The 20,960-nt window shown below is 38.3% G+C and overlaps 1 protein-coding gene across 1 annotated transcript in view; it reads left to right on the top strand.

Annotated features, from left to right (window-relative positions):
• Positions 1-20,960, top strand: part of LOC104621047 (cytochrome c oxidase assembly protein COX16 homolog, mitochondrial) — a gene marked incomplete at its 5' end in the record, with an annotated part of 38,529 nt that overhangs the window by 11,629 nt on the left and 5,940 nt on the right. The window contains one exon of the mRNA XM_010287436.1: positions 12,747-12,809. Within this exon, the coding sequence (XP_010285738.1) occupies positions 12,747-12,809 (63 nt within the window). The remainder of the gene's footprint in view (positions 1-12,746; positions 12,810-20,960) is intronic.

Consider the following 20,960-nt stretch of genomic DNA (forward strand, 5'->3'; position numbering starts at 1 on the left):
TGGAGGGTGCTGTTGTAGTGAAAGCTGGACATAAAAAAAAAGCCCAGCTACAACTCAATCTGGCCATGGTCATAAGGGATAACAAAAAATGTTTTTACAAATATATTAACAACAAAAAGAGAGCCAAAGAGAATCTGCATCCCGTATTGGGTGTGAGGGGGAACATTGTCACCAAGGATGAGGAAAAGGCTGAGGTACTTAGTGCCTTCTTTGCCTCAGGCTTTGATAGCTAGACAAAAAAGCCCAGCTACAACTCAATCTGGCCATGGTCATAAGGGATAACAAAAAATGTTTTTACAAATATATTAACAACAAAAAGAGAGCCAAAGAGAATCTGCATCCCGTATTGGGTGTGAGGGGGAACATTGTCACCAAGGATGAGGAAAAGGCTGAGGTACTTAGTGCCTTCTTTGCCTCAGGCTTTGATAGCTAGACCAAGTATCCTCAGGGTATTCAGCTCCCTGAGCTGGAAGACAGGGAACCCTTCTGATTCTCTCCCCTATCCCACTGCAGGGGAGTGGGCTGTGTGCTTAGTTGCCGACTGGGGTTAAACCACGACAGTCCTTTTTGGTGCCCATCGTGGGACTTGAAGGGTTCAAGATAATGACCGGTTTGATTGGAATGTGCTAGATTGAATTTATAGTTGTTATTGCTGTTTAGCTATTAATTGACAGGCTGCTGTGCTTGCCATGGGGCTTGCTTTCCTTACTGTATACTAGAGTCTAGTGCTCGTCAGTGGCTGCTTTTTGCTTTTGCTGCTTGCTGCACTGCTCTACTGCTTATCATCTTACTCTCCTGTGCCTGGGAACATTCTGGTAACAGCAATGGCAATGCTCCTGCGCTGGCAGATGGCCAGGGCATCACTGCTGTTTCTGTTGGACAGGCTGGAACCCCCGTGGGAACTTGAGTCAAAGGGACTGTGACCGGTGGATGAGTCCATGTGGGAGCAGGACACGTTGAAGATATATATACCTACTGCTTATCATCTTACTCTCCTGTGCCTGGGAACATTCTGGTAACAGCAATGGCAATGCTCCTGCGCTGGCAGATGGCCAGGGCATCACTGCTGTTTCTGTTGGACAGGCTGGAACCCCCGTGGGAACTTGAGTCAAAGGGACTGTGACCGGTGGATGAGTCCATGTGGGAGCAGGACACGTTGAAGATATATATACCTGCCAGAGCAGGTATATCTCAAAGAATCTGTCATCGTGTTTTTGTCCATGCCGCAGCAGGTATACCTCTGAAGGGATTGTGGCCCAAGGAAAAGTTCACACTGTAGAAGGTACACCTCGAAGTATCTATGGCTCTGGATAAGTCCGTGCTGCGGCAGGTATACCTTGAAGCATCAGTGGCTATGCATAAGGTCATACTGGAGCACCTCAAAGCGTGTGGCCATGGAGAAGCCCACAACAACTCAGTAAAGGGAGCATACTAGGTATGTTTTACACACAAGGTAACTCTTTGTTTGGATGCACAAAAGTCCCAGTGGATATTAATTGTCAAGGATTCCCAAGCATCAAGCAACCATATTAGAGCTACCACCTGACTATGCATCTGGAAATTCCAGGCAAATGGCCAAATTTGTCTTTTTGTTGCCTGAACAGAATTTCTGTGTGGAAAAAAGGGCTGTGTCTGGAGAAACTGGGACATCTGGCAACTTTACCTCAGATTATTGAGTTTCTCTGTGATGAAATACAAAATAGAGTGCAAGTATGAAGAGTTCCTTATTTTAAAGAAAAGCCATTTTTCCATTTCATAACTCCTGATGGTGTTTCTGTTGTCAAGATTAGATTCAGATGAAGAGGTTATTAACTGGAGAATCTTATTCTGATGCCATTGCAAGTGGAACTAATTTCAGTACATAAAATGTTGATAGATTTCGGATTTTTACATTTTATATATTACCAAGAATTTGGTTTGGTTGCTTTAAATCCTGTCACATTGCCACAATTAATTACTAGTATTTTTGCCTTGCAATTGAAGTGATTACAAGTGTGTAATTTAGCTTCAGGCAGCTTTTAGCCAAAACATAATTTAATATCCATCTGTTTTTCTCCTCACCTCCATCAAGCACCAGAAGACATCTAGCTTTCCAGACTCATCTTGTGAAGCCAATAGCCATGGTGTCAGCAGACTCAAGCTCAAACAGAAGTACTGGGGTCCCAGTCCCTAGACCAGGATTTTCTGCACTGCTTGACTTGTAGATCACTACAGTTTTTACCAAGAAAGTGTTGAAAACTCTTTGCCAAGCGTGTTTCCGTTTTAAGTGCAATCTTTGTCTCAGTGGACCTTCCCTTTCTTCTCTGTTGTGTTTTGAGGCTAGAAAGACTCAAGTCAGTTGGTTCTGTTGCAAACTACAGCTATGGTGCAGTCTGAAAAAGCAGAGCCCAAACTCATATCTGGAGTACAACCACTAATGAGAGGGGAAAATGTGTAATCTGTTTCTCTTCAAATATCTGTCACTGCAGAAAGCATTTATAGGTTCGTTTGTGATTCAATAGGTGATACATTTTCCCTGGAGTCAGCACTGAACCTCTTGTATGTTGTGTCAGGCAGCGCTTAACTGCCTTTTTTTGATGAGGCACAAAAATGAGACTTTGCCTTTAGAACCGTAATGAGTGCTGAAAATAAATGTTGTAGCTGGTACAACATCATGTCTTGCCTCCCTGGAACGCAGCTCAAGGAGGGCAGAAAATATCTGAGACTCTTGTCTCTGTCCAAGTAGATGGGCAGCTATGGGGTCAAGAAATTCACAAGCTCTCCCTAACAGTCCTTCCACTTCTACACGCTCAAAGACTATGTGCTGTTCATAAAGCCTACCAAGCATAAGCTTTGGGATGATTCAGAGCAGCAGAGTAATCTAGATATTCCCAGAGGAACCTCTCTTTTCCTCATGATTACAGAGAGAATGTAGGAATACAAGCTTTCTGGATACTGCATAGAGAAGAGAGACAACTTGTCTTATTCATGTCTAAAATGTACAAATTAAAATATTTGTCATTCATAATTCTCACTGATTGTAGTAGAATTGTTTTGTTAACGTTGGATGTTTAGCCTTTATAAGTACATCTGGCATAACAGGAAAACAGTAACTTTGCTGCTCATATTTTAAATTTAATTACAGCAGATCTTATCATTATAACTTTCTCGAATGTACTCAACAGAATGTCTGAGCCTTTGGCAGATAAATGTGTTATTTATTAAAAATAGTGGCAAAATATCTTTCAAAACAAAATAGTGCAAGATATGCAAATGTGTTGCAAATTCTAATAATCTAAAATATAGGTAACTTGGAAGATAAATCTTTCTGTAAGTGCACAGTGTTAGAATAGGCTTTTTCTTCTTACTGTAAAACTTCACTAGATGTCAGTGTGGAAAGTATTTTTGCATAAATGCTGTGTGAACTGTAGAATGAGAAGTGCTGATTTCTTTAACACATGCAGAATTAGGATGGCACTTGCTAGAATTTGGTAGTTGCGGGGTTCTCAATACATAATATATTTGCAGAACTCAGTTTCGGGACAACTAAAGCAATTTTGATAAGTTCACACTGAATTCTGAAAATTGTTTCTGTTCGAATAGATGTAAAAAAGTGAAAATTTGTTTCAGTACTTATAGAAAGTTTTGAGATTTGTATTATAAATAAAAAAGACATTTTAAAACATAATTACAAACTGTTTTTAGGGTTAAAAAACAGCAGACTTTTTGGGTTTGTTTTTATTGTTGATTATTTTGAGTCAGCAAAAATTTTAACATCTATTTTCTTTCTGGTTTGTGAAAGCTGGACTTGTTTGTATGAGGGTAGCAAGTATATTTTCGTTTGGCTCAAGACAGGACTTAGGCAGTAACTTACGCATTTAGAAAAGAAAAAATGCATATAAATTTATATATGCTTAAGTTTGATTAAGGAAAGCATTCCTAATCTGTAAGTGTGCCTGTGCATTCTTTTAACTGTATTATGTGTTTATATGACATTTGAAGAATCAGACTATCTCTGTTCCTACATAAGAAGGTTGGTTGGGGTTTTGGGGGTTTGGGGTTTTTTTTGGGGGTGGTGTTATTTTATTGAAGCTTCAGTACTTTTATTGAAGCTTTAAGGTTTCGTCTCCTATGAGGTAGGTAGACTTCTCCCTTTAAATTAATTCCTTTGTGTTTCTGAACTGATAACACCAAGTGAAAGATCCAGTGGTTTAGATATTGTATGGTGCCCTTGGTTTGCTATATTGTTAAAGCAAGCTGCTACCAGGACTAGTTTACCAGGATGAGCCTAATTGAACAGTCAGTGAACACCTGAACACAGTTATTTCTGCTGAAGTACAGAACTAAAGAGGACACCATCTCCAATCCTGTTCTGACTACTAGTACAGGAATGAAAAGATTTAAGACAAGAGGAACATAGACTGCTTGCGTGCTGGCTTCAACTGCCGATTAATTATTTCTTTCTTGAAATTGCTTGCTTTTTTAACAGAAACTTAAGTGGCCTTTCTGGTTTTTTGGAGTTACCACAAAGATGTTGATCTGTCCAGGGTTAGGATATGACTAAGAAAGCGATAGGGAAAAGCTTAAACCATATGTGCACTATTTTTCCAACTTGTGTAGTAGGCACATAAGGCATTCAAAAGCAATCTTCTAAAAATATGATAAAAAAAGTTGACTCTGCAGGAGTTGAATCCAAAAGTTGTATTTTGTCTTGTATTTATTTCCAGCTGTTAAGTATTTTCCATTTAGAGGCAAAAAGTTTTTTTTTTCCCTAAATACTGGCATCACAAAGTGACACTCTATATGAGTCCTTACACACGCCCTAGGTATGCTTTCAGTAGTGTCCCCATTACTCTGAGAAAGTTGGCACAGATGGAACCAGTTAACCCTATAATTTGGATATAGCAAATCATTTGTTAGTAAATATTCAAGAACTCTTATTAAAGTTCCTTCTTTATTTGTGCCACTTCTATTCAAAGTACAAACTTTTGCTTTTGCCAGTAGAGATCGCATGATTCTGAATGCAGGAGTTTGATGTTTTTCATATTAGAATTGGACTTACCTTTTGCATATATTGGTTAATGCTGTACTAATAGTACTGAAGTAACATGGTGATAGGTTAACTGAAATATGTAGAAAACGCATTTGTATGCATTGTTTTATGCATTTAAAATGTAGATGTCAAACATATTAACAGCAGATTCATTTTAAGGAATTTTGAGAGGTTTGTTAAAACACTGCAAAGAGCCGGCGTATAAGTTAAGGGATGCTGAAGCACATATTTAAGAACTTAAAATCTTTTAGTAGAGTTCATTATTTTTTCATAAATTATACCTACACTTTGAGGAGAAGAAAAGGAATTTTTAAGTACCGCGTTATATAACATTTCCTTTTTCTGAACTGATATCTTAAAAGTGTTTAGTTTATGTGCTGTACTTCATGAAGTTTAAGTGGCTGTAGCAAGACAGGTATAGCATACTAAAGAGGCTTTACAAAGGCACCTTGAGAAATTGTCTTTTGATGTTTTTAAAACAGGTATTTTATTCCTCTTGCTGTTTTATCTGTCAATGTTTTGTGATGGCTGACTTGGCAAATTCTGCAACTCTTGTTCCAGGCTAAGAATCTTTTTTGTAACCAGTGGTCCACATTTTGGCCCACAGGAGAGAATGTGTTATTGCCTTACTTTTCATCCCTTTCTGTAATGATAAATAAATGCATTAAATTCTGTGATAGTACGTCAGGCTGAACCACTCCTGCCTTTCTTGCATAGTTTATACCACGGATCTTCAGCATGTTCTGTCCAGTTCACCTGGGAGGTCTAACACTTTTACTTCTTGTTTGGAAGAAAATAAAAAAGGATATTTGGGAAAAACTACACATAATACATAGCAAGTTCCTCCCTTTGTACTATTGGGTTTCAGGAAAAACAAGATGCAGCAAAACCTAGGAATGCCAGCTTTGAGATCCTGTATTGGAGAGCTCTGCCATTCAGACTTTAAGGTCAGAGGTGTGTTTGGGTCTATACTTCATGATGGTCCATCTTTATGTAGGCAGCAAAATTTGCTTTTCCTTGCAGGGACCTTTCAAAAACAGGAAAGGTCTTGCTGTTAGTTCCAGAGATGTGGGGTTTTTTTTTCTTTATTTTATACCAGACAGAACAGTTTTTGCACTGAATTTTACTGTGAAGTGGAATTTATGCTAGCATATTCAGAGCCAAGGTTTAAGGCACTAATTTATGTTTTATAAATCAAATAAATAAATGTGCACCTGTGTATCAAGCTGGATGTGAAAGCATACAAATCATTGATTATATGCTTGAGTATGTTCTCCTCAGAACTGAAAGCTGTAGAACCCTTGTTAGTTTTGATGACCTTATATATGAGGAATCTAGATATGCTCAAGTGCTTGCTGAAGTATGGTATGGTTTGATCATCATATTAGCCTTTAACTTAACAAGATAACTTGCATTCCCCATGGCATTATCATGTGTATGGTCCAGAGTTCAGGATTGTAGGTCTTTTTGATCCATCTGGAAGCAAGTAGAAGATCTGGATTTTGAGAGATCACTGGTGCACCATGTACTGTAACTCTGGGAACTGCTGCTGTAATAAGATTTTTATATTGCTCCTTTGGAAATGTCGGCATTGATTTCTGTCAGAGGCTGGATGAAATATTTTTTTGTTTAACTGTCTGTGTTCTATGCAGATCTTAGGAAAGAGTCAAAGGACACAAAGCCAGGTTTTGCATCTAGTCTCAGCTGTCTCCCCAGTATTCAAAAGTATTCCAAGCATATGCAGTAGCCTTACCTAAGTGTTTTTCCTGTATTAAATATTATAAATAATGTAGTTAAAGGATGTTGTGAATGAAGTTGCACGAAATGGTGTGTTTTGCCTTGCCCTTCTCTGTTACCAAAGACTGTATGCCAAAGGGTTTGGCGTAAGTACAGCCTTTGTTGTACTTTACAACCTTTACAAGCTTTGTTCCTTTAATTCCTTAAGTAGAATGGCGCTCAGCTTGTCTGTAGTTTACACTGCATTTCTTGAGTTCTGGGATTTATCCTCTCTTGTCTGCAGCTTCTCATTCTGCTCAAAAACCACAATTTGGAATATTTATGACATAGACTTTTGTAACAATTTATGGGAGTCTTTTCTTCTCGAGGCAGATTAAAGTTGACTGATCCATGCAAGATTGCTGATTTTCCACTTAGAGTAGTTAGGCATATTTGAAATGTTTTCAAAGACTATATTCTACTGGGACAGCCAGAACTGGTGGTTCTGGTTTATTCTAAGTTTAAAAAATGGGTGGGAAGAACAAAGTGAAGAATTTCATATAAACAGTTATTTTCTGGGCTCTGTGTGTTGTGGATATTGCAGGAGACTTCTGTCCCATCTATTTATGCTGGTCTGAGAAGATGGAGGGGAAAAAAAAAAAAAGCTTAATTCATGTTCATTGCATCCAAACCATTGTCCTTCCCCATTTCCAAAGTAAAAGCTGAAATATTTCTCAGTGAGATACTATTTTGTGGAGGATAGGGTAGGAAAGAATACTCACGTTTTAGTAAAAATAAATGGTTAGTTTTAGGGTAGAAACATCTTCTACCACCTTCTGGAAATGCTTGCTGCAAGGAAAGTTTTGTAAGGCTTTGGCATACAAATATTTGGTCAGTACATGCCAGTCTCTGAACACAAGTATACGGCTTATTGCACTGACTTATGTGAGAGGAGACTGTTAAAACACAGTCCTCTTCTCATGACATGGTTGTCTCCTGACAGCTTCCTTGTGTAGTAATTGAACCCTTAATTTTAGAAGATGTAATATATTTGAGACTTGGTTTGAGCTAAAACCCATGGCCACAAATAGTAAGTGGACAAATAAATAATAATGGTTATATCTGAGAGAGAGACTACTTGTGAAAGTGGGCTATTTAAATTACAGGTCCAGGCATACGTGTATTGTGGATGACTGGGATGCTACCCTGAAATTTAAAATGTGAATTAACTTGCTGCTCCTCTCTGAATGCTGAACAGGAGTGACACTGCTAATCTGCTTTGTATTCCTGTGTTTCATAGAATCATAGAGTAGTTTGCATTGGAAGGGACCTTTACAGGTCATGTAGTCCGTCCTTCCCTCTGTGATGAGCAGGGGCATCTTCAACTAGACCAAGTTGCTCAGAGCCCCATTCAACCTGACCTGCAATCTTTCCAGGGATGGGGCATCTACCACCTCTCCGGACAACCTGTGCCAGTGGTTCACTATCCTCATTGTAAAATTCTTCCTTAGATCTAGTGTAAATCTACCCTCTTTTAGTTTAAAACCGTTACCCCTTGTCCTGTCACAGCAGGCTCTGCTAAAAAGTCTGTCCCCATCTTTCTTATGAACCCTCCTTTGGGTACTGGAAGGCTGCAGTCAGGTTTCCCTGGAGCCTTCTCCAGGGCGAACAACCTCAACTCTCTCAGCCTGTCCTCATAGGAGAGGTGTTCCATCCCTCTGAACATCAAAAGGGGGTAGTGATGGTGTTCTTTGGGTTCCTTTGTGGAAGAGCTATCCTTCCCATATCCTGGAGGTAAAGTTAGTGACATTCACAAATTTCACAGTTGCTCTCTGTCTGTATTTTTTGCTTCTGAACTGAAATGAACTGTGGTCACTGAGGATCAGCGCAAAATTGTTAGCTAGAGAATTTTTTTAGTAGCAGCACATTTAGGTTTATAACTGTACCAGGAATATTTGTGTCACAAACAAAAATTTCCCTTTACTGAAATGAGTGTAGAGAGGCCAACAGTTTATCACAGTGCACTGCAGGAGTCCCTGGTTTGGTAGGGGCTGCAAGCACCAGGTATTCCTGCTTTACTCTGATGTCCCTTGTCTGCACCCTGAAGTACACCTTTTTCTCCACCTAGAAATTCTGTCCAGGTTCTAATTGAAAAACTGAAATGTTAGCCTTAAAAGGAGAAGTGGCAGCCACATTTTAAAAGGACTTTAGGTACTTACAGCCTCAAATAGCTGCCTACTAAGATTTCTTAAGAATATTTTTGTGCTTAACCCCTATTACTTTTAGCCACCTAAGAATTTTTTTTAAAAGTCTGTATCTATGGGAACCTTTTGAAGTTCAGCAAGGGTAAATCTGAAGGAACAGTGGAATGTGAAATGGGACAAATTTCTAATTTGAAAACTTTGTTCTTTCAATCTTATTTGAGATTTGTCTGTGTACCTGCCTTTGCACTTCCAACTGATGTAATATGAAATAAACCTGTGTAGTGCAAAATACTCTGAGAATGTTTCATTCATTTTTGCTGCAAGTGCTACATGGGGGGGCGGGGGGGAAACCAAAAACCCCCCACCCCAGGAAAAAAAAGTAAAGCCTTGAAAAATGAGGTTCACAGCATTGTTTTCAAAGCCTTGAAGACAGCATCTCATGAAAGCTGTCTGAATACTTGCATCGAGTATTTCAGTAGTTTTTCAGTAAGAATTTAATATGAAGTTATGCTGTAATTGTAAGTCCACACATCTTTGAATTCCATATTTAGAGACAAAGTTTGAATTTAAATGGATCTTAAAGGAGCATCTGAGATTTTGCCTGACAAGGTGTCCCCTAGTGTAAAGGGATATTGTTTTCTGTTCCTTCCTGCCTCCCAAATAACAGTGCAGAGGACACTGCCAGGCTGTTACAGTATTTGGGCTTTGCCTGCTACCCCCATCATATTTACTAATAGAGATTTGTATTCATAATTTAGCTGATGATTCATTTTCCAGTATGTAGCTGAATACTTCTAGCTCATTTGGCAGTATGTGTGTTGGCGTAGCAGTCATCATGGAAACAAAATGTATGTGCTTGTATTTGGATCTTGTGACAGATGTGTAATATAAAGGAGGTACCCCTTTGGCATGGGCACTTCCCTGGCTTTGCCCACATTTTAAGTGTTCCCTGGTTATGATCTGTGATCATGGCTCATACTGATCTTTATCTGCCTTTTCAGAATGAAAATAGCACCATTCTGTTTTCCTTTTTTTCTTCTTTTGATGTTGCAGAGAGTGCAGCATTGTACAAACACTGTGGAAATAGAACTTTATAATATACTTTTTCTCAACTGCCATATTGGTTCTGAAAACAGTTTGTAACTGTCTATCTCCATTTGGCAGCTGAAAAGTAGAGGTTTGCAACCAAGACTTTAGAATGTGCAGGCCTCAATTTCTGTGCAGTCAAGTGTGTTTAAATTATTCTACATGACTAAGTATATAGGGAACAAAAAGGTAAAGATAAGAGGAAATACATACTTTTCACCCTCTGCCTTTTTTTTTTTTTGGTGGAATTTCAAGCAAAATAACATGACCTGCAGAGTAGCCTTAAGTCTTTCATGTGCCTGTATATTAAATATTAAGAGCTTGCTAAGATGTGTGTATGGTTTGCCCTCAAAACAGGGTTTAACTACTCTTTTTTGGAAAGTTAATTTGCTGAATAAAATTCCTGCTTCTGAGGAAGAAACAGTTTCTCTCCATTTCTCATTTAAAGGATAACTTTGCTGAGAAATTTCAACTAGCCTCCTTCATTTCTGCATTTTTGTCAATATTAAAGCTACAGCATCAAACAGCTGGAATGAGTATTGGGATGCTGTGTCTCAGTTTTAGCTATTCTTCTCCCCTTGTGCAGGCAGAGGAGGGTGAATACACGAGCAAGTCTGAGGACAGAAGGGCCTGGAAGGGAGGAGACACAGCAGCAACTTCACTGCTTGTTTCCTTTTACCTTACACAAATGTGGCCATGCAAACACCACGCATTAAACAGACACACTAAAAATTGCTACAATAAAACTTGATAATGGGGATATTGAGCTGTCTTTGTAAGTTAAATTCTGGCTGTGGTTAATTAAGTAAAAATGCTGCTCCAACCATTTTATCTTGGGTGCCTTATTATTAAAAGAAGGGAAATGATAGGAGGAAATAAAACTCTCTTACTTCTTTACTTGCTGGAGCATTTATTTCCCCTTGTCCATATGTGTATTGCAAGAACACCAAGCATAACAAATAGTGTTTGCATTTAGTTCTGAATACAGTGAGGTCCACAATCACTCTTACCTTTGTGAAAGCAAGCTCCAAAGCCTGTCTGGCTGCCCAAAGAGTTCGTATTTCTGCAGGTGTGATGGATGGGTTCGTTGTTCTAAGGAAGCATGGCTGGTGTTGGAGGTTGTGGTCAGAGAAGGAGAGAGGCAATCCATCTTCATGAGGGGCAGTTCTATGGAGGCCTTGAATGCTACGGCAGAGATGTAGCATTTCATTTTTTATTTGCTGTAGAGGGCCAGTGCAGAGACAGTACCTTGTTTTACAGGGTGGGTTGGGTTTTTTTTTTTATTACAAAGAAGGTGGGAGCTGTATCCTGTACAAACTTTAACCACTTTAGACGTTTTGGCTTAGTTCCCAAGTGTAGCGAGTCTGAAGGTTGCAAATGCATGTATTTCTATGGCCAGATCTCTGATCAGACAGGGAAATCAAACCTCTGGCCATGCACAGATGGTGTTAGGCTTGTCTGTCTGAGCATCCTTAGGAACTGAGGTCTCACAGGCTGCATACTAACTAGCAGGCAGTGTCTGTAATCAAGGGAACATTATGGCCTAGGGAAATTCCTCAGAGCAATTCCCATCAATACAGATACATAGGTGTATATTTTAAGTACCTCTGAGGATCAGGAGCTTGCGTAGGGGCAGATCTTTTCATCGACCAGGCAAATTCTATAACTTGTATTCCCTCCTTTTTCTTTTTAGACTGCTTATAGACATTTGAGGTTGGTTGTGACAAGGGTAACTGAGCCCCTTCCGTTCAGATCAAGAAGCAGCAAATGAAGAATAACAACTTTTCTTCACTGAACTAGTCACAGTTGGAGTGCTGTACTATGGATATAGAACTAAACACATTACCAGTCTCCTTACACATCTGGTTTGTTTAACACTGGCTGTATTTAGGGTCTAAAAATGAGAATGTTTTAATTGATTAGCCTAAAGACTGAATGCTGCATATGTGGCTGATGTCTGTTTGAGGAGAACATAAAATGCTTTCACTAAGCATGAAGAATGCTAATTACCCTTTTCCCCTTTGCTACTCTTAGGCCTGTGGGAGACAGATGTTACTTAGCAAAAGGAGGGATGAACATAACTTCTTCTGGGCTCAGAAGAAATTAAAACGTGGAACACATCTGCTGTGGTTCACTGACATTGCTGTTCTTAGATTTGTTCTTTAAACAAACTTCTCTGAAAGGTGTCAGGAATCACCAGCAGTGTCGGTACAGAATCAAAACTAGGAAAGAGCTGTGTGTGCAACCAGAAAATTGGAAGTTTGATGCTTAGATTTTGAAAACCAGAATATATTGTATACCTGTTAACTGAACACCACATTCAGGAGTAAAATATGTAATGTGATCACAAATTTCTCTTTCTTGGTCTTGTTTCATTTGTTTAAGGCTTTGTTTAGTTTGACAGTTTCAAGCTGAACAGTTACAGATTTAAATATCTAAGGTAATGCAAGTGCAGGGATAGTTATAAATGTGCTTCCTTTTTGATTTGAAAAGTTTGGCTGTAGACTTGTCTCTTTTCAGCCCAATTCTTGTACTGTGTTCATCACCCTGGTATCTGAACAAACAGATTATCAAAAATTATCTGAATACACTCATTTAGAGGAGTGGAGGGCTTGCATGTACCAATATTTAGTTTATTTAAGGTTAAGATTTCTTTGAAAAAATTCTTAAAAGCAAACATTTTTGTTGTGTTCTTGTTTGTCTTGCAGGTTGATCCATCTTTGAAAGAAAAATTAAAACAGAATACTGTGACACTGGAATCTGAATATGAGGTAAAATAAATTCGTTGCTTGGGGCTCATAACCTTGGTTACCCTTGATTACCCTGGCCGCTGGTGGGTTGTATGTGTCCCTAACTAAAATTAGATCAGCCATCTGCCTTTGACTCACTGATGTCCAATAAAAACAAGGTTTTATGTAAAGAAAGGTTTTTGAACATGCAGTGCTTCTTTCTGAACACAGCTTTACTTTGATGTCCAAGTGCCAAGTACAGTGGTACAAATAGCACTGTTTCTGTGGTTAACCTAGTCTATAAATGTAGAGCTAATGTTGACCTTAGACGGAATATATATAAGTATATGTCACAACTTCTACTGCATGAGTTTTGATGATCTTTAGACCAAATTACAGAACAATGTGTTTGACATGCTTTCTGTTATTTCTTGCTTCTGAAACTTATGTGTATCTTTCAAACAACTGCTGGTTTCTTTTCACTATTTCAGAAAATTTCATAGAGAAGTATTTCACTTTCTTCAACAATGCATTTTCTTCAAACATTACTGAGCTCCAAAATGGCTGTTTTGGCCAGTTTAATATCCAAGGTTTCATAAATCTTCAGGCCTCCAAAAAGCCATGTTAGGAAAACTGGAAAAAGCCTCCCTGTATCTAGAAACAAATGATAAAGCTATTTAAGATAATTTTTAATGTTTTAAAATTACTAAAATGTCCAGCTAACACTTTATCTGTCTCTGTGGTCTTTATGCTGAACACAGGTTTTCTTTTTCTTCCCATACTACATTCCTGTCACAAGCCTTTGAAGAACTTGATTGCACCCATAGCTCTCATACTTAGGTGTCCAAATGGCAGTACATGGTCTTGCTAATAAAGCCTTCCTATTATATTACTCTTCTGTGATTTGTCTGAAATAAAAATAAAACTTTTTGTGTTATTACATGCCTAATTTCACAGAACATCTGCCTACCTGCCACGTTTGTGATAGTGTTTTACTGTTATTGCAAACAGTTTTGGGCTGTCCTGCTTCTACAAAGAACTGTGTTTTATGCTGTAGAGAGTAAAAAGATTGGATCCCAGAGTACATATGGAAAGCTCCAATGGAAACTCAAAACATCCAAATCCATTAAGTTCTGATTGCCTCTGGGATTGTTGTGTCTCTGACTTCCATAGAATATACTGTAAGGCTGCTCTGATTTATTTATGTGGAAGAACCACAAGCAGTAAAAACAACCACATCTCTCTGTTTAACTCACTTCCTAACCTCAGAATCAACTGTTCTGTATTCAGATCTGCCTTGCTTTCTCTCCAGAAGGTAAGTAAATAGTTGAAGGATAATATTTAAATGGCCATAATTGCATTAGCTTTATGGATAAATCAATGGGAATAAAATACAACTGGCAACAACATATTACAAGCCTACTTGGGTAATGAGGCTCCTTCCTGATGGACAGAAGTCACAGAAGCAATCTTATTTTTTTCTTCATCCAAACTGCACAGAACTCCCATGCTGAAATTCTTCCAGTATGTTAAAAAAAAAAGTAGTAGTAGTGTTTGGGTGTTGTGGGGAGCAGACCAGCTCAGCAAAACATGGATTTGCATTTCCACATGATGAAAATAGATTCAGACTATTGTTTTGAACTCTAATCTCAATGTATGCTTTACTATGGGCACCAACTTGGAAGCACTAGGCACATTAATTTCTTGCTTTAGTGACACTTGTGGAATTACCAGCAGTCATACACATACTTCGCAGGCTTTGCAGTGAGTGTGTGACACTTTTAGTCAATGTTACCTCTATATTGTGGTGGAAAAAATCTAACCAGTCACTGAGTTACAGCTGACATATAGGAGAGTAGTTTTCTGTGGACCCCATGTGTTCCAGGCTAGGGGGGTTTGGTGTTTTTTTCCCCCCTTTGTTTTTTTTACTTGTTCAAAGTACAACTCTTAAGAACATCTTCTAATTCTATATATAGGTCACATTGGAGGATTACACTGGTGGCTGTTACTAAATACGGTATGATAAGAGATCAAGGACAGTTAAAAAAAATTGCTGGTTTCATATGTAAAGCCTTATTTTACAATATTATTAGCATTATATCTGCAGCTGTTACTGAGGATACCAAGCCAGCTCTTTTGAAGCATGGTTGCCTGATGCATGCACATGTCTATTGGCCCTCCTTAAGACTTTTAAAAAATATCTTATTGTCCTTACAGAAATATGTACATATGGAATACATACTGAATTCTTTAGAATGTCATAATTTCTGCTATAAGCATACAGCTTTATGGGCATATTGCAAAAGATAAAGACATTTCCAATAGTTCAAACATGTTGAAGTCTGCATTTTGTCTCCAGTGTGGTGGTGGTGGTAGTGATGAAAAAAGTTGTAATCATAGATTTAATAAATGTACTGTGAGGAAATTAACATAAAGACATTTTCTTATCTTCTGGTTTACTAAATTATATCTTCTCAAACTACACAAAATTAATTTTATTTCATAGAGGAGGATTTCTGACCAGGATACTATTTTGAGGAAGAAAGAATTTGCGTGTGTAATTTGTACTGCATTTCTTATCTCTCAGATCTGTTAATAATGCCATTTGTCTTGTGCCTTGGGACATGCCACAAAGGACGAAGCTACCTTTGTATGTGTTCTCCATTGTTTATGCATTCCTCTCACACACTTCTGTGTCCTCATATGGCCCATTAGTCCTTGCTGCTCCCCTTTGCCTAATAAATCATGCCTCTGTCCACTAGTGACACTGGTACTAATGTGAATGCAGTTCTGCTGCTGAGCTGGGTCTTGTAGAACACACTGTAAAAAATGTCAAGTGTTTGACCTGTGACAAAAGCCTAGAGTATTTTATTTGAAAGCACACAAATATTGTTTGAAAGAGGGAGTAAAAAAATGATTAATGTGATGAGTGAAAAACATTCTTATGGATGTTTTTCAATCACAGTACATTCCTTTTCATTGGCTTAAATGCAATCTCAGAATAACATTCCTTATTCTAGCACTTGGTTTCTGTTCTTCTGTGAAATTAGTGGTCTAGTACACACTAAAAAATCTGGCCTCAGTCAGTTACATCAGACCTCAAAATAAAGAATTGTTGTTTAGTGTTTTTCAAGCAAAGAAAAACATCTTTAAGAAGAATTTATTAATGTTTTACAATGGAAAAATCAGCTAAGTTCGAATCAAATATGTGATATCCAGTGGCAACTGAAAGCACAGGAGAAAAATATCACAATAAATAAAAAGTGTGAAGCATTGCTATGGAAACAGTAAATGAGAAGTTATAAAGCAGAGAAGATTGATAAGACCCTGAGGACATCAGAGAGTTGTCTGATAAGTAAGCTGACAGGGATACGGGTTAAGAGGATGGTGTTGCAGCAAACTAAGAATAAAATAATGAGGATGTAAAATCATGAGTAACCTCATTGGCAAAGTAGCAATATTCAAAAAATATGTTAGTATTTCTTTTAGGGAAAAAAGTCCTTTGTATTCAAATCAGAAGAGGCAAAGGATGTACTTCCAAATCTCTTAATAACCAAACGAGGTTTTTCATATCTATTAGGCTCTGATGGTTTATAGCCAATAAAAATGCTTGGAAGACTTCAAAGGCAGTTCAAAATCTCAATCTGGGAATCATTGCTGGGCAGGAAGGTGGCATTTTTAAGTGTTCTGTGAGATCTGGGATGTATCTGGGCAATACTGAGTACTTTTTTCAGTGATATGGAAGAAATTGTAAAATCATTACTGATGTGCGAGTGACACACAAGTATTGAAACAGTAGAAGTATGGCAAGGCAGGGACAGAGAGCTGTTCATATTATTTGATAAGCTGGGCCCATTAAATGAGCAAAGTACCTTTTAAAGTAGCCAAAGTTACTTGTTTAAAAAACTGGAAATGCAGGCCAGAGTTGACTGTGTTGTGGAAAGGAGCAACTCTGGAAAAGATTTAGGGGTCAGTGAATAAACAACTCAGATTGATCTACTGTGATGCTGTTCCACAAAGAGCTAATTCAGTCTTTATGAATATAAACAGGAATGGTAGATGGTAGGAAGAGGTGATTTTACTTCAGAGTGTGGCACTGATGAGGTTAGTACTGAAATACTGGATCTGCTTCTGCTGTCCACATTTTGCAGAGGGCTTTAAAAATGAGATAGCTTGCAGAAGAGGCTGAATATATTAATTTAGGGCTCTTCTTAAAAGAAACTTAAAGATTTAAATATTTTTAAAGGTGCCAAAAAGAATGTTAGTTATATATAAATACCTTCCTAAGAAGAAAGTGCTAGCTATTGAAGACTTTTATTGCAGCGAAGATACTAAAATTAGAAATAAGGTCCATTATTCATAGATGGGAACATCATTTGAACACAACAGCAAGAAAAAGGGGCGCTCTGTCTTTTTTCAGAATATCAAAACTGTAAAACTTTTTAAAGTTTTCCTTCAACTGGTTGCAAACTATTGAACTCAGCATGGGATAAGTGAGGGAATACACTGGCCTGCAAATAGTCAGTCTAGAGAACACTGCTTTCTTGGCTTAAGGGTATGAATATCAAGCAGGTTTTGTTCCTCATGATTTGATAAATCACAAAAGATCAACATTAGCTGTGGACAAAAGCTGTGTAACTGTCCTGAGAATTACAGAAAAAGTATTGTACTTGCACTGTTAAAATGTTCATTCAGGACAGTTCAAAAAGTAAAAGCAAGTATATGGAGAGGTGGCCTGTATATTTATTGTCTTAAAAGAAGAATTTGAATAAGTTCTTCTAAAAAAGATTCAAGCCACTTAATGCTCATTTGACTTAACTTCGGGGATTGTAGTGCCAGCAGAATGGATGAAACATTTTTTTCAGGAAGCGACAGTGTAGTAACGTAGTAATACTCTATACTATAAAAGTATTAAATAGATGCATCAAAGTGTGTGGACATGAGGACTACTCTATAAGGAAGGTAATTCCTGAATGCCAGTAGTTGAAATCTGCAAGTATGTTGTTGCTGCCATTATCAGTACCAGATGATTACCGATTTTGTTGTTGTTTAAGAATTAACAGATTAGGGTATTGAATTGATTTACTTCAGTGTCTGTGAAGATATTAGTGGCTAAATACCTTGAGCTGCCTGAGGGATGACAAAGATGTTGAGGAAAAAAGTCTCTCCTTAGTGACTGTTGTGACACTAAATGAGGTTGAGATAGTCTTCTTTCCCCCTTTAATCACTCTGGCCCTTCCATGCTCTCTTCTTTGTCGGTGTGTGGTCCAGCCATGGAATCCCTGAGATTCCGACTGTCCTCTAGGTTGTGTCTGGGAAGAGTGAGTTTCTTGCATTTCAGTTTATTCACATGTAAAATGGTCTTGAGATTTTGTATCTCACTGTGAACCTTCATCACTTAATGTTTTGTAGAGAAGGACAAAGTGATGTTAGTTTAGCATTAATGGAAACTGCCATGTGTAAGACAGCGAAAGAATTTTATTAAAATAGTTTGTGCTAGCCATTTTATTCTGAGTGGATGTACAGTCCATAACCAAGCTATAGTTTGCCACTTTTCTTATTGACATCTCAAGAGTCTTGTGTGCCATAGTTCAAAATGTGATCAAAGAAACACAAGACGGTGGAATTTGGTGATGGGTATGGCACAGGAAGAGTTCTGGTGGAAAAGCCTTCTTGCAGGAAGATGAATATTTAGTCTCCAGAGGAAAGTTCACAGTCTTGCTTTTTACCGATCTTATTTCTGGAATTTATCTCTATTAAATAGTCCTGTAAATTCTTTCCTGGTCATGTTTATAACATATCTCTTTGCGTAGGATTTTCCTTGACAGTGAGCTCTTTCTTTCCTGTGTGTTGCATTTGCACTTCTCTTATCCCGTAAGAAGATACATATTTCTCGCAGACAGAAAACGAAGTGAGGCAGTTAACAGTGCAACTGGACAGCGAAGATGGTCAGAACGTACAAATGCCTGTTATAAATAATCTCTTCTTCTCACTCTTTCACCTCGCTCCAAAATAGAATCCTTTGTACCTGCTTGTGCTCCCTGTACGCTTTTTTTTTAATGCCAGAGGAACTGACCAACTCTTACCATGTTAGGGCCAACACTCTGTGTTGCCACAGTCACCAAAAAAAAAAAAAGTTTGAGTAGGGAAAGTGGCATCCACACAGCATGGCTGAAGTCTTTAATTTATTATCCTAAGGGATGGTGCTAGCTTCTACCAGGCAGTATTGGGAACATTTTCTTACGCAGCTGACTCGGTGGAAATGTTAAGCACTTCTGTCATATTAGTGGGGAATTGCTAGATGTTTGGTATGAAATATCTCTGAAGTAACTTTTGTATAGTGTATCAATATTTCGCTACACAACTGAGGCTGTATGCATTCCTCTCATTGACTGCCTCTGAAGAGGATACAGCAAAACAGTTTTGAAGGAAGCTTTTGTCTCAGCAACCAGGCAAAGTGGCTCTTTGCAACAATATCCTCCTGTTTGTTTTGCTTAGCTTTTTTCTTTTTTGGGGGGCAGTTCCATCTAGCTGGAATATTCTGTGACTGCCAGCATACTTCCAGATGATGCCCACATGGACACTCAGGCTAAATCTGAAATACTTCAAAAGGTTGTTACGCAGTTCTCACGTGTTCTTTGCTTCTCAAATTATTGTTACCTATCTTTCTTTAATGCTCAAACTATACTGTACAAATGTACTCTGCAGTAGCAAGTTACTGTCAGAGAGTGTGCCACTGTCTGTTGTTAGAAGAGGCTTACTGATCAAAAAATGAGAGGCGAGATGAGGGTGGAGACTGACGATGGAGTTTGCACAATTTTTAACTAAATAATCAAACTTTTAAAAATTGAATTGAAAAGTTCCCTATTTCAACCCCCGATTCCATCGTACATCTGGTAAGGCTTGAGTTTTGCCCAAATAAAGCTGGGAGACATCAGTGAGACATTCAGAGGCTGAGAGAAATGCTGTTGGCAATTCAATATGTAATACTCTGTCTTGCTCATGGCATGTTTCCAGCAAGTCATTGGAGAATCAGTATCCCGCTGTACCATCTTACAGCTCTAACGTGAAAAGAAAGAAAAAGTCTTTAAGCATGATGCACTTCAAAACCAAAATAACTTCCCAACCATAGGAAGACCCCAGACTTTACCTTCTAAAACTTCTTCTTCATTCTTGTAAAAATTTAGGTAGGGTGTCTTGATTCTTCTCAGATAGAAGTCTTTCTGATTTGATTTTGAAGACCTATTGGTTCTGATAGAATGAAAGGTAGATTTATTTGCAGGTTATTTGTGTACTATGCATTCAGCAGTATTGCTGAGAAGTAGCTTTACTGTCACTGGCAATACACTGGGGGACTAACACTCATGTTACTATCCTCATCAAATAGACAGGGGATGTTAGCCACAGGGAAGAAACAGGAGGATTTTTTTTTTTCCTATTGAGAATTTTTCCCAACAGCACAAATCAAACAGTAGCCATTGATGTGACTGAAAAAAACGTATGTCTGAAAGGATTGAAGTTGCTCTGTTAACATTTAGCCAAAACCATAGTTTCTATACAGAGAAAAGCATTCTGTTTCAAGTATATAAATTGACGAGCAAGTTCTGGAAGAAAGATGAGTGGAAAACCAGCAGGAAAAGTGTAGATAAGAAACAAAAGTCCTAAACTACACTAACTCTGTATGAATGTTACCTGAACTAACAGAGGCCAGGATAGAGGCAAATTGTCCACACTTCCAAGTATTCATAGTCCTAGAAAGATGTTTGAAATAAACCTTCTCTGTGGTGTCAGGAGTCTTTTGTGTGCTCCAGGTAGGGTCATGCTGTGGAAATCATGCTGCGGCTCTTCCTACCAGCCACAGAACTGTCATTTTTCACTGTTACTGCACTCCTGCACTGTAAAAGATGCATATATCCCCTTCAGCCAGGCTTACCTTTATATAGTTGAAAAAGAGCCTGAAAACATCCTAAAAGTCAGTCCCTGGCTGCTCCTCTTTTAGAGGGTTCTGCTGCAGTAACTGGGACGTACCTTTACAGAGTTTAATATGATACAAAGTTGGCAAGATCAAGCACTCAAAGTGGGGAAATCCCTTGGTTCTATTAACTTGGCTAGGTCTCCCAAGCTGTAAATTCAGAAATAAACCTTAATAAGCAGCACTTCTCTTTCTGGGGCACATTAACCATAGCTTGATAA

The sequence above is a fragment of the Phaethon lepturus genome, unplaced genomic scaffold, assembly GCF_000687285.1.
Source record: "Phaethon lepturus isolate BGI_N335 unplaced genomic scaffold, ASM68728v1 scaffold9590, whole genome shotgun sequence".
Classification (NCBI taxonomy): Eukaryota; Metazoa; Chordata; class Aves; order Phaethontiformes; family Phaethontidae; genus Phaethon; species Phaethon lepturus.